At 49.5% G+C, this 14,199-nt stretch overlaps 1 protein-coding gene across 1 annotated transcript in view; it reads left to right on the top strand.

Annotated features, from left to right (window-relative positions):
• QSOX1 (quiescin sulfhydryl oxidase 1) overlaps positions 1-5,292 on the top strand; it is a 46,558-nt gene extending 41,266 nt beyond the window's left edge. The window contains exons 11-12 of the mRNA XM_064276563.1: positions 1,308-1,487; positions 3,449-5,292. Coding sequence (XP_064132633.1) covers positions 1,308-1,487; positions 3,449-4,257 — 989 coding nt within the window. The 3' untranslated portion in view covers positions 4,258-5,292. The remainder of the gene's footprint in view (positions 1-1,307; positions 1,488-3,448) is intronic.
• The last annotated feature ends 8,907 nt before the right edge of the window (positions 5,293-14,199 follow it).

The following is a 14,199-nucleotide window of genomic DNA, read 5'->3' as shown; positions in this document are numbered from 1 at the left end:
GGACATCATGTTCAGTAAAGTAGAGGGTCGGTGAAAACGAAGAGAACCCTCGGTGAGATGGATTGATGAAATATAGCTGCAACCATGGACTCAAACATAGCAGCAATCATGGCATAGGACTGGGCAGCATTTCATTCTGTTGTACGTAGGTCGCCATGAGTCGGAGCTGACTTGATGGCAGCTAACAACAACAACTACTACTGCAGGGGCTGTGGGCTCAGGGAAGGCACTTCTTTATTGTAATTGTTTTTACCAGTTGGAATGATCCTGTATTAAGGGAGAAATTGATGATGCAGTAAAGAAAGAAGATATTTACAGGAGTAAACTCCTGGAGGAGGGGAGGGTGTGATAGAGCCGAAGATCAGGAGTTGGATGTGGCCACAGAGGGCAACTGAGGTGGATGTAGGAAAAGATGGTTAGAGCTGAGGAGGCCAGGGAATGGAGAGGCAAGGCATGGATGGGCATGGGTGCTAGAGTTGCCAGGCATGATGGCATGGGGAGTGTGGTAAGTGGGACGGAGCCACGTGCTGAAGTTGTAGTGGATGAGGGGGCAAAAAGACTAAGAGATCAGCTTTTAAAGGGTTGGGGTTTTTGCAGCAGGCAAGAGAGATTTTGGAAGCAGCAAACAGCAGGGAGGATGCTTACTCCAGCCCTGAGGTGTATGGGGTGTGGGAGACAAAAGAGTTTAAAAGGGCTGTGTTTGGGGGAGTGGTGATATCTTCAGGAAGGAGTCTGGTTTCAGTTAGGGCAGGGTGGTGGAGGATGTGTTCAGAGCTTTTGCCAAGGCCAGTCCAGCCGCCCCATGGAAGGGTGGGAGGAAGGCAAGGGGAGGTGGACACAAGCTAGGGTGTGTGCAGAGCCAGGTCAGGACAGACTTGTAGGAGTGCCAGAGTGCTTGAGTGAGACGAGAGCAGGAAGGCCAGCAAACACAGGTAGGACCAGATAGGGGCGTAGGGCTGGAGGGGTGGGTGCTGTGAGCCTTGCTTACCTCTCTAGCCACATCATAAGGCGTCTGTGTGTCCTCCTGAAGAGCTTGGACTTTATCCTGAAAGCAAATAAATGACAAGAATCTGGATGAATGGCGTAGAAGGGAATCTGGGTTTAGGAGTTTGAAAGGAGATGGGGGCAACTCTAAAGTGATCCCTCAGAGGTGGGGAAGTAGACAAGGAGACACTGGGGCCCCTCACTGGATGGGCTGGGTGTAGGGTGTCCGGTGGAGGGCTGACCATGGTGGAGATGGAGACAGGGCAGCCCAGGGAGGGAATGGTGGCGGGGCCCCCTGTGAACAGCATCTCCTCTCCCTGTAGCCAAACCCCAGGAGGTCCTCCAAGCTATCCGGGGCTATGTTCGAAACTTCTTTGGTTGTCGAGTTTGCGCTGGTCACTTTGAGCAGATGGCCGCTGCCTCCATGCACCAGGTGAACAGTCTGGATGGCGCTGTACTCTGGCTCTGGGCTAGCCACAACAAGGTCAATGCTCGCCTCGCAGGTAAGGAAGGGCCACCCTCAAGGCTGGAGTTGCCAACAGAGGGAGGACAAGGTGGGGGAACTGCGGAGTCCTGGGCCAGAGGCGGAGGAAGGGGACACTCACTGCCTCCTAGGCACCACCCCATGCCTCACAGCTCACGAAACCTTTTCCATGCCCTCCCAGCCCTGTTGATGTATGGCAGTATCATTAGACCCATTTTCTAGATGAGGAACTCAAGACTTTGACACTTTAAGACCCTGGTTTTCTGATGCCATTGCTACTCTTTCCCCTGCACCAGGGCCCCTCTCTGGCCTGTTAGGGTCCCAGGACTCCTGCCTCTCCTGCTCTGCCTCCTGGCTGTTGTCTCCTTACTCACACTAAGAGGGAGGAGGAGCTAAGGATAGAATGGGCTGGAAAAGAGAGACCAGGTCCTTCCTGGAAACACTAGGGACTGATTCCCATAAGGGGAGGCCTTGTCTTCTCTGAGTTTCTCTTATTTACAATGTTTTCTTTTCCCCAGGCACAGGGGTCTAATGGGTCAACAGGCAAAAGCATTAGACTCCAGGGAGTGACCAGAGGCTGGCAGAGTTGGGAGGCGGGAGCCATCTGTGGCCAGGCTAGTGGGGGGAGAGGTGCATGAGGCTGCCAACAGGCTTCCAGGGGCCGGAAGAGGGAATGGGATAAAGCCTGGGGGTGGAGCCGAGGTTAAAGGAGCTGAATGGAGCAGGTGGTGGTACAGCCCTGCACTTGGTCTTGGTCTCCTGGGACCTCCTGGTGGACTTTGAAAAGGAGACAAGTGCCTGCCTTCTCCTCCTGCCCCGCCCCCACCCCTCCGGCTTTCCTGCCCCTTGCCACAAAATGCTCCAGTTAACCCTCCAGCCCCACGACCTCCGCAGGCTCCCAGCTTCCCTCAGGGCCCAGCTGCAGGAGTGCTGAGTGGCCCACCTACCACTGGAGGGGCCGGGAGCTGGGGCCTCTCCCTGACAGTACCCTCTCTGGTGTGGTTCTTTCAGATCAAACTAATAACATTTGGCAGGTCTGTACTGAGTGCTTACTTTGTGAGGCCTGGTCATTCTTACTATTCACTGGGACCCAACCCCCTGGAATCTACTTGGTGCCCCACCCCAAGGTCCCCATTTTGACTTTTACATAATTTGCAGCTTCACTGTGGTCAACAGCTTCTATTTTCCTAGTAAAACTTTTAAGAGAGGGCATTCCTGCAAGAGAGATGAGCAAATTGACATTCCCTCGGCTGTGCAAGTGAGAGGGTGGGGGCAAGTCTCTGCCTGGAGAGTTGGCCCCACTTGGGCCCCGAATAGCCTGGTAGTCAAGGCAACTCCCTCCCTCTCCCCAGCTCGCCCTTTCTCCATCTAGGCCCCAGGCCTCCCCACACCCCAGGAATCCATCTGAGAAGGAAATTACTCCTACATACCCCTAGGCTTGCTGCAGAGAGCTTCTATAGAATCACCAAGGGCAGCGACTCTTATTTAAAAAAATTTTTTTTTCTTTTAGTTACAAAAGTAATCTATATGCACTGTATAAACTGGAAATGTTCTTAAAAATTAAAAAAAAAAAACAAATACCACCACCAGCAGACCAACCAAAAACTGCAAAACAGACCATTCCGAGTCTTCCCGCCCTTTACCATGTCTTACCCAGGAGTCCAAACTGGCAGTGAAGTCAAGAGGGGAGGCAGGGCCTCGGTAACACTGAGGAGTGGCAGGAATGGAGCTGTCCACACTTCCCTGGGACACTGTATAGTCCTGGCTGGGCCTGCCTGGGTGGGAGGAGGGGATTCCTCCCTGAGAGGCACCATGCGCTGAGCTCCTGCTGAGGGCCGGCCCTGTGCTAGTCCTTTAGCTACATTGAAGGGGAGCCCTCTTTGCAGAAGAGAAAGCTGGCATTCTGAAGGGAGGAATGAAGCCAGGGCTTCCTGGTGGAACCCGTGTGTCACAGCTGGCTGTGTGTGCTTCTCTCTCTAGGTGCCCCCAGTGAGGACCCCCACTTCCCCAAGGTGCAGTGGCCAACCCGTGAACTCTGTTCTGCCTGCCACAATGAACTCCAGGGTGAGCCTGAGTGGAACCTAGATGCCACCCTCAGGTTCCTCAAGGCCCACTTCTCCCCAAGTAACATCGTCCTGGGCCTTCCTCAGGCTGGGCCAGACCTCCGGAGGGATAGGGAGCGGAAGGCAAGTGCCTTGCAGCTGGTGACTGGAGCACTGGAGCTGGCAACCGGAAACCCAACTCTGGGCCCTGAGGAGGCTGCAGTCACTGTGGGCCCAGGAACAGAGTCCCCCAGAAACATCATTCCGGATATTCCAGGTGTTCCAGCTGAGAAATCTGGGGCAAGTCGTTTCCAGGAACCAAGCCCTGGCCTGGGTATGACCGGTGCTGCACCGGACCAGGGACCTCCTGAGAACGTAGCAGGGCATCCAAGGGATGAGTTGGAGCAGCTCCAGGGGCAGCGACGCTTGAGCAAGCGAGACACAGGGGCTGTATTACTGGCCGAGTTCATGGCTGAGAAGGACCACCTCAGGGGCCCTTTAGAGCTGAGGCGAGTGGGCCGCAACTCCAAGCAGCTGGCCAGCGTCCCTGAGGGAGAGCCCGAGGCCGGAGCCAGGCAGGGCCGAGGCCAGTGGCTGCAGGTGCTGGAAGGGGGCTTTTCCCACCTGGACATCAGCCTCTGTGTGGGGCTCTACTCCCTGTCCTTCATGGGCCTGCTGGCCGTGTACACCTACTTCCGGGCCAGGATGAGGGCTCTGAAGGGCCGTGCCAGCCACACCGCAGCCTGAACCAGCCAACTTGGGGGACAAAGGAAAGGGAGCTGCCATATCCATGGGGCTCTTCCAGCCCCTATCTCCCTCTTCTGTCCTCCCACTCCTCCCTGCCCAGCTTAGGAGAATGAGAAGTCCAGGGAAGCCAGTTGCTCCAGTGACCTTCCTTGGGCCTTTTGGAAAGAGTGTTCCTTAGACATGACAGGGTCCAGGTCTATCTGATAGCAGAAGGAAGGGCTGGTTTGGGTGGCTCGGTCCCTGGCCTCTCAACACCAAATTCCTGTTTTTCAGCTTATTTGCAATCCTGCCCCATTCTTGCTGAAGCCTCAGTGTCTCCCGCTTGATCTTGGCCCTAAACTGGGGCGAGTGAGGCCACAGTTTCCAAGGTTTCACATCCAGAGGAAGGTCCCCTGGTCTGGGCGGGCATTCCAAGACTCGCCTGTTCTTCTCCCTCTGACACAAAGAGGTCTATGCACCAGATAGGAAGGTCCACCTCTGGCCCTCAGTGGCCTGCCCATCCTCCATCCCTCAGAGCTCCTGGGTGGGATTTGGCCCCAGGTGGGGTGTGGAAGCTTCAGACCTCTGCTGCAGGAAGAGAATAGGTGGGAAGTGGTGTGGACTTGCCCAGCTGGGTGGGTGAGGGTGGCCGAACTGCAGGGTCAGTAGCTTGCTTGGCGGGACCTGATGAGGTGGCGGCCTGAGATATAGGGAAGGATGTTGGGTTCGATAGTGCCTTGGCTCTGGCTTAGGAGTGAGGTAGAGTGACGCTTTGAGGACAAGATGATTGCTTTTTTGAAAGTGCTTTGGCTTCTCTTCATTGGGCTTTACCCCTCTCTGAGCGAGTCTTTTATCTTTTTGGTTTCCAAAACAGATGCTAATCTTTGAATGTGAAGGGTGCTGGGTTGGGGTAGAGAGCGGTTGTCCTTCAGGTTCTACTTGCCAACATGAGGAATTGGAACTGAATGGTCTGCGGGGAGGGTAATGCTGTAAACACGCTTGTTTCTCACTCTCCAGCACTGCTGGGCGGGGGAATAAATTATTTTTACTAAGGCAGACATCAGTGTGTTCTCTGACTTGCTGCTTGGAGACCTCGTATCCAGCCTGCACAGAATGTGCCAAGTCCCGCCTCACCTGGAGTCCAGCCAGACTTGGTTTCCCCAGCACACACAGCTCCTGGCCCGCAGGGGAGAAGGTGCCTCACCAAGCCCTGCAGTGGAGGTGCCCACATTTCTCCTGGACAGGGCCCTCACCCACTGCCATGGTGCTGTTTGTGCTCCAGGCCCCTTCAGTCTCCAGATGCACCAGAGCAAGGCTCAGCAATGGCCGCCCCTGCTTTCTCCTGTTCCACTGTCCCAGGGAACACCTGCCTCGGTGTGTCCAGTTCTGCCCAAGGCACTGCCTCAGCCCCGTGTCCTGCACCTCGGCTCTTCCTCAAGGAAAGAAAGGGCTTGGCTGTGAGAGCCAGTGGGGCCTGGGCCGGCTGCTCAGCAGGGAGGAGGCAGCGGGATTAGGGGGCTGCTCCTAATCCGCCTGGCAGCCCGGGTTTTGCAGGGATCAAAGCAGCTGATAATGAACCTCATTAAGGGGGAACAGGAGCCACAATCCGATTTGGGGTTTTCTCTCTGACATCTTCACTCTGCTTAGATGGCCTCGGCACTGGGTGGAGCAGGTGGGATGCTCTTCTGGGGCAGCTGGGGTGGGGGTGGGGGAGCAGTCTGGGGTCAGACCTCCCTCCCCACCCCACCCCCACCCCCCACTTGTTTTTGCCCCATTTTACCTCTTTAGCCACCTGGCCCCTCTGGGTGTATTCCAGCCCAGAGTCTCCCTGCAGCCTTCTCCATCATGGCTTTCCCTTCTGTGTCCCCTGCTCCAGGTCATCTACCTGCTCCCTCTCCTGGGCCTGCTCTGTCCATCTCCCCCTGCTCTGCAGGCCTGAGAGAGGCCAAGGTCCAGAGGCCTGCCTGGCCCAGCTGTCCAGCCTCAGCGCCCCACTCCCTTCCACTTCATGGCTTCTCATCCTTCAGGCCTCACCGGATACCTTCCTGTTGGTCTCTGTCCTTCAGAATACTTAGCATAATCTCTGTTTTTTTGTTTGTTTGTTTGTTTCTCTTCCCCTCTAATGTAAGCTGCACTAAGCAGGTGTCATGTCTGTCTTCTGTTTTACCCCCAGCTTCTAGCATAGGGCAGCACTACGAAGATCCTTAAAAATATTAAGAGAAGAAAAAAAAGTTGTTGCTTTGAATTTTGCATATTCTCGGATCTTCTCTGTTGGGCTTTGGGTGCACTTTCGCCTCTCATTTCCCTTGTTAACACATACTAACACACTCATCTTTCAGAGCCCAGTTCAGCTGTCTTCTCTACTCTCAGCAGTATCCCAGAAAAAGGCAAGTTTCTCTGTCCAGCCCCAGAACAAGGAGCCTCTGCTTTGCAGATCTCTGCTGGGGGCCCGCTCCTGCCATGGGAGCTCTCCCAAGGTGCAGAGAAAGAACCTAAACAGCGTTCAGGAGGCAGCAAGTGGCTCCCAGCCTGGCAGACTGGGTGGGGGAGGGGACCAGCTGGTGGGGATGCCGGTTTATCAATGCTGCTGCCTAGAGCCCTGGGGAAATCAAGGTGAAAGGCAGCAGCCCTGCTGAGGGGAAGGCAGCCAACCCCCTGTTTATCAATCAGAGGGGCTGGGACAGGGCAAAAAGGGGCTTGGCTGCTGGAGGCAGCTGTGAAGAGGTAGACCCACACCCAGTGGCAGAGCCCAAGAGGGCCCCAAATAAGACCCACCTCCTGCCTCGGGCAATGTGGGCCAACTCTGGAGCTGGGGCTGCCCAGGACAGCTCTTCCAGCATGGTCCTCATTTTAAATCCCGAGTTTGGTTTTAGAAAATAAGGTTACGGGAGCTCTAGGGCTTGCTAATAGAAATCCTCTGCACTTCGCCTTGTGTCAGGTAACAGTGGTGGGGAGGAGGGTTCTCAGTGGTCTTGGCCTGTGGACACACCTGGGCACAGGCTCCAGGAGCCTCTTTCACCCTCTTCCAGGCCAGGGTCGCTCCACCGACAGTGTGCTGGCCTGTCGGTCTCTAAGATGCCCAGCCAGGGCCTGGGTGGGGAGGTGCTGTGGCCCAGGCCTCGGGAGCTTGGCCTCTCTGAGGCCTGCAGAGCAGGGGGAGATGGACAGAGCTGGCCCAGGAGGAAAGGGGAGCAGGTAGATGATGACAGCTGGGGACATGGTGGGGGCAGGGACAGAAGCCATGATGGCGGAGAAGGCATAGGAAGACTCTGGCTTGGCCAGCCTATCCCTGGCCTTGCTTTTTCCTTTCCCTTCCTGAACTTCTCGTTTTTCCCTCTCCTCTCCTGGGCCTTAGCCCTCCTGACTCTGGTGTCAGCAGTGTGGTCTCCTCAGAAACCCTCAGGATCCCAGTTGCTACAGCCTCAGTAATCCTGTTCACTGCAGAGGAGGAGGTCACCTCACAAAGCCTGGGTGTCTGCCCTGAAGGAGAGCACCCCAGTGAGTGGGGGGAGGGGCGGTGCTGAAGACCTCCAGGAGGGTCATTGGGAGTGCTTGGCACAGATTGCCCAGTCCCTCTGGTCACCTTCACTCTGGGTTTCACTGCTGCCCGGTGGGATGTAGGCCAAGCGGGGTTACAGATAAGGAAGGAAAGAGCCTGGAAGTCACAAGGCAAAGGTGGGACCTCTGCCAATGTGAGGGGGGGAGGCTAAGCCCCTGGAGGCATTGACCTTGGGGGAGTTGAGGAAGATCCAAGGAATAACTAACTACCTAGATTCTAGGGTGAGAGCCCTTACTCATCTCAAACTACATTGAGAGAGCAAAAGGCCTTTCCCTGGGGTTGTGGGCTCTTCCAGAGGAAGGTAGGCTTCACACGTACCCTGTTAAACCTCCATCCTTCTCACCCCAGTGGTATGACTTGCCTTACTGGTAGCTGCCTGGAAGCCTTTGCCCACTACAGACCAGCAGCTTATAGTTGGAAGGGACTAGAAACCTCATCTAGCTTGAATCAGCTCTACAATGTCTGCACCAAGTTCCCAAACATCTCAGTGATTCCAAGGCTCAGAGTTCTGCTTTAGGGAGGGGGGATTGTTTAGCAAATGAGGTTGAGAATTTTGATTATTTGGGGGAAAATTGAGCTAAGATACCACCTTCACACCATACACCAAAGTAAGTTTCAGTAGGTTAACTATTGTAAATAAGGAAGAGGAAAATATGCTTGGATACATCACAGTTTCTCTAAGTATAAAGCAGTGGGCAATATGAGAGTTTGATCTACTTGACAGCATCAACTTTAAAAAAATAAGTTAACAACACTGGGAGCCCTAATATATGGCATAAATAGAATACAAACCATGACTAACAATGCATAAACACCAGATGATAAACCAGATAACTAGAAGCTCCTAAAAATTAAATACTATGCTCATCGAAAGACTTCACTGAAAGAGTAAAAAGAGAATCTACAGACTGGGAAAATTTTTGATTACAACATATCCAACAAGGGTCTAACCTCTAAAACCTAAAACCTCAACAACAAAAAGACAAATAATCCTATTAAAAAATGGGCAAAGGATATGAACAGACACTTCACCAAAGAAGACATTCAGGCAGCTAAAAGACACATGAGGAAATGCTGTCCATCATTAGACATTAGAGAAATGTAAATCAAAGCTACAGTGAGATAACATCTCACCCCAACATTACTGGTACTAGTAAAAAAAGTTGGAGAGTTTTGGGGGAGATGGGAACTCCTATGCATTGCTGGTGGGAATGCAAAATGGTACAAGCACAATGGAAAATGATATGGCACCTCCTTAAAAATCTACAAATAGAAATACCACATGACCTAGCAATCCCACTCGTAGGCATATATCATAGAGAAATAAAAGCCATCACACAAATAGATATATGCACACCCATGTTAATTGCAGTATTATTCACAATAGCAAAAAGATGAAAACAACCTAAGTGTGCATTGACAGATGAATGGATAAACAAATTATGGTACATACACACAGTGGAATACTACCAATGATAAAGAACGATGATGAATCCTTGAAACATCTCACAACATGGATGACTCTAGGCGGCATTATGATGAGTGAAATCAGTCAGTCACAAAAGGATAAATACTGTATGAGACCACTATTATAAAAATCCAAGGAAGGTTTCACATAAAGAAAAAAAAAAAAACACTTTGGTGGTTACGAGGACGGGGAGGAGCAGGGAGGGAAAAAATACTAGATAGTAGATAAGTTTCACCTCTGGTGAAAGGTAAGATAGTACACAATACTGAGGAAGTCAGTACAACGTGGCCAAGCGAAAGTCATAGAAACTTTCTAGACACATTCAAACACCTTGAGGGACCGAGTTGGTGGGGCAGAGGGCTGGGAACCATGGTCTTGGTGGACACCTATGTCAATTGGCATAACATAGTTCATAAAGAAAATGCTCTATGTCTGACTTTGGGGAGTAGCATCTGGAATCTTAAAAGCCTGTAATCGGCCATCTAATATACATCAGTTGGTCCCATCCCAACCAAAGCAAAGGAGAATAAAGAAAACCAAAGACACAAGGAAAACATTAGTCCCAAGGACTAATGAAAGGACCACATGAACCACAGTCTCCACCAGCCTGAGCCCAGAAGAACTGGATGGTGCTGGGCTACCACCGCCGATGGCTCTGACAGGGACCATAGTAGAGGGTCCCAGGCAAGAGTAGGAGAGAAAAGTAGAACAAGATTCAAATTCACAAAAAAGACCAGATTTACTGGCCTGACAGAGACTGGAGGAACCCCCGAGACTATGGCCCCCAGACACCCTGATAACTCAGAAATGAAGCCACTCCCAAAGTCCACCTTTCTGCCAAAGATTAGACAGGCTTATAAAACAAACAATAACACACGTGAGGAACATGCTTCTTAGTTTAGTCACGTATATGAGACCAAACGGGCAACTCCTGCCCAAAAGCAAGGCAGGAAGGGACAGGAAACCTGGACAAATGGACACAGAGAAACCTGGGTGTAAAGGGAAAGGGGGAGAGTGCTGACACATTGCGGGGATTGCAGCTGATGTCACAAAACAATTTGTGTATAAATTTTTGAGTAAAAACCTAATTTGCACTGTAAATTTTCACCTAAACACAGTAAGTGTTTTTTTATATGGTTAAAATGGCAAAAAAAAGTTAAAAATAACAAAATCAAGCTGCATATTAAAAAACTGGGGAAATATATGCCATAAATATGACAAAGATACATGGCTATCATGTAATACGCAGTTTCAGGAATGAGATAGATCTGCATGTACTACTATGATAAAATGTTCAAGAAAACTACATTTCAGTAAAAATAAAAATTAGCATTGGTCTATATATATGTTGTGGAAGCCCTGGTGGTGTAGTGGCTAAGTGCTACAGCTGCTAACCAAAGGGTCAGCAGTTCGAATCTGCCAGGCGCTCCTTGGAAACTCTATGGGGCAGTTCTACCCTGTCCTGTAGGTCGCTAAGAGTCGGAATCGACTCAATGACCCTGGGTTTGGTTTGCTTTTTGGTTATATATGTTGATGTTTGTCTAGAAAACGTCTGGAAGAATAAGATCAAACTATGAACAGTGGTTATATCTAGGACGTGAGATGCAAAAACCAAAACCAAATCCGTTGCTGTGGAGTCAATTGCAACTCATAGTGACCCTATAGGACAGAGTAGAACTGCCCCAAACAGTTTCCAAGGAGTGCCAGGTAAATTCGAACTGCTGACTTTTTGGTTAGCAAAGGTAGCTCTTAACCACTACACCACCACGGTTTCCAGACATGAGATGAGGGAGTATTTAAATCAGGGCTGGGACTAGGGTGAGGCAAGTGAGATACCTAGTGTGCAAAATCTAAGGAGACATTTCAAGGACTTTGAAGTGTAGGGTCAGCTCCTTAAATTTCGTACCCTGTTAGGTGGTTCTTGTTAGGTGCAGTCCAGTTGATTTCAACTCATAGCGACTCCATGTGACAGAGTAGAACTGCCCCATAGGGAAGCAGATCGCCACGTCTTTCTCCTGAGGAGTGGCTGGGTGGGTTCGAACCACCAATCTTTTGCTTAGCAGCTGAGCGCTTAGCAGTTGAGACACCGGGGCTCTTTCATACACTGTTAGTGGTAGCATTAACTGGTACATTTGGGAAGCAACTGGTCATGTTTTAAAAGCCTTAAGAAGATGTGTAGAACCTGGAAGGCATTATGCTGAATGAAATTAGTCAGTTGCAAAAGGACAAGTATTGTATAAGATCACTATTATAAGAACTCGAGAAATAGTTTAAACTGAGAAGAAAACACTCTTTTGTGGTTACGAGAGGGCGGAGGGAGGGAGGGTGGGAGAGGAGTATTCACTAATTAGATAGTAGATAAGAACTACTTTAGGTGAAGGGAAAGACAACACACAATACAGGGGAGGTCAGCACAGCGGGACTAAACCAAAAGCAAAGGAGTTTCTTGAATAAACTCAGTGATTCAAAGGCCAGCATAGCAGGGGTAAGGGTTTGGGGACCATGGTTTCAGGGGACATCTAAGTCAATTGGCATAATAAAATCTATTAAGAAAGCATTCTGCATCCCACTTTGAAGAGTGGTGTCTGGGGTCTTAAACACTAGCAAGCGGCCATCTAAGATGCATCAATGAGTCTCAGCCCACCTGGATCAAAGGAGAATGAAGAACACCAAGGACACAAGGTGATTATGAGCCCAAGAGACAGAAAGGGCCACATAAACTAGAGACTACATCATCCTGAGACCAGAAGAACTAGATGGTGCCCAGCTACAACCGATGACTGCCCTGCCAGGGAACACAACAGAGAACCCCTAAGGGAGCAGGAGAGCAGTGGGATGCAGACCCCAAATTCTCATAAAAAGACCAGACTTAATGGTCTGACTGAGACTAGAAGGACCCCGGTGGTCATGGCCCCCAGACCCTCTGTTGGCCCAGGACAGGAACCATTCCCGAAACCAACTCTTCAGACATGGGTTGGACTGGACAATGGGTTGGAGAGGGATGCTGGTGAGGAGTGAGCTTCTTGGATCAGGTGAACACTGAGACTATGTTGGCATCTCCTGCCTGGAGGGGAGATGAGAAGGTAGAGGGGGTTAGAAGCTGGCGAAATGGATACGAAAAGAGAGAGTGGAGGGAGGGAGTGGGCTGTCTCATTAGGGGGAGAGTAATTGGGAGTGTGTAGCAAGGTGTATATAAGTTTTTGTGTGAGAGACTGACTTGATTTGTAAACTTTCACTTAAAGCACAATAAAAATTATTAAAAAAGAAAATGTATAACCTTTGATCTGAAAACTCTTATTCTGAGATTTATCCTGAGGAAGTAATTGAGAAAGTTTACTAAAATTTGCTACATGAATATTTATAATATCAAAATTAAGATTAACCTGAAGTTCAAAAATAGAGGATTGATTAAATTATGGTACATCAATACAATGGAAGGAGCCCTGGTGGCGCAGAGGTTCAGAGCTCAGCTGCTAACCAAAAGGTCAGCAGTTTGAATTCAGCAGCTGCTCCTTGGAAACCCTATGAGACAGTTCTACTCTGTCCTATACGGTGGCTATGGGTCGGAATCAAGTCCATGGCCACGGGTTTTTTTTTTTTTTGGTATTACAGTGGAATGCAGTGCAGTCATGAAAAATTTTTTCACCATGTATTTTTTCAACCTGAAAATATTTTTACCTCATATTGTTAAATAAAAACATCAAGTTGCAAAAACAATCCTGTATAGTATGATCCTATTTTTGAAAAAGAACATGTGTTTATATTTATGGGTATTGAATGCATAAGTGAAAACCTGGGGTATATACAAAAGGTTAGAAGTGATTAACGGTCACTGATGGGATTATAGATGTTTTTACTTATTCGTATTTTCTCAAATAAATGTTTATTGCTTGTACAATTAAAAACAATTTTAATGGGCCAAGAATATGAACTGTCAATTCATATGAGAAGAAAGAAAAGATCAACAAATATATTAAACAACATTCTACTTCAATAACCAAGGAAGTGAAAAATGAATTAATACAGTATCATGTTATACATTTCATATCAATACAATTTGATGCTGAGAAAGTGATAATGTAAACTGGTGTAATATTCCCCCCAAAATAATTTGGCAATATATATATGAACTTTAAAAATGCTTATAGGCTTTTAATCAGTAATTTAACTGCTCCAAATCTACCCTAAGGAAATAATCTGAGATACGGACCCAAAACTGGAGCAACCTGCATGTACACAAGTCAGAATACTGTCCACACGGGGCCCAATTCTCATATGGTGATGTCAACCAGGCCCCCACTCTCCAGGGCCATAGTCTCCACCTCACCCTTTTGCCTTTCCAATATGGAGGCCAAGGGTTAGTTACCATTCATCATCACATATTCACTGTTGATTTAGAAGAGGGAACTATTTCTCTATACTCATCGCTCATCTCTCTACATGGGCGTATTTAAAAAAAAATTAGAAGAGATCATTATCTGTATGGAAGAATATTCCTATATATCTGATATTCATGCAGAGCACATCTATATCTAAGAATGGACCTAGCACATACCACTTGTTTGCCTCAGCTGCGTGGCCCAGCCCCGTAAGCGTTTGAGTTACCACCCTACTTTAGACTTGGCTGAGATATCACTCCCTCTGAGATGCCCTCCTAGTCCCCCTAGCCTGAGCCGTGCGCCCCTCCTCGAGGTCCCAGAACACCCTCGGCTGCACCCACCAGGGCACTTATCACACTGCAGCATGGTTACCTGGCTATCGTCATCTCCTGAACTAGCTCCTCTAAGCTCCGTGAGGATAGGGCTAGTCTTCTCTCCTGTTGCAGCCCCAGGACCTACCGTGGAGCCTGGAAAGTAATTAAAAAAAAAAAAAACAACTGTTGCTGTGCAGTTGACTCTGACTCAGGGCAACTCCATATGTGTCAGAGTAGAACTGC

The sequence above is a fragment of the Loxodonta africana genome, chromosome 25, assembly GCF_030014295.1.
Source record: "Loxodonta africana isolate mLoxAfr1 chromosome 25, mLoxAfr1.hap2, whole genome shotgun sequence".
NCBI classification, from domain to species: domain Eukaryota; kingdom Metazoa; phylum Chordata; class Mammalia; order Proboscidea; family Elephantidae; genus Loxodonta; species Loxodonta africana.
Note: the sequence above shows the minus strand (reverse complement) of the source record. Positions and strands in the feature narration are given on the sequence as shown.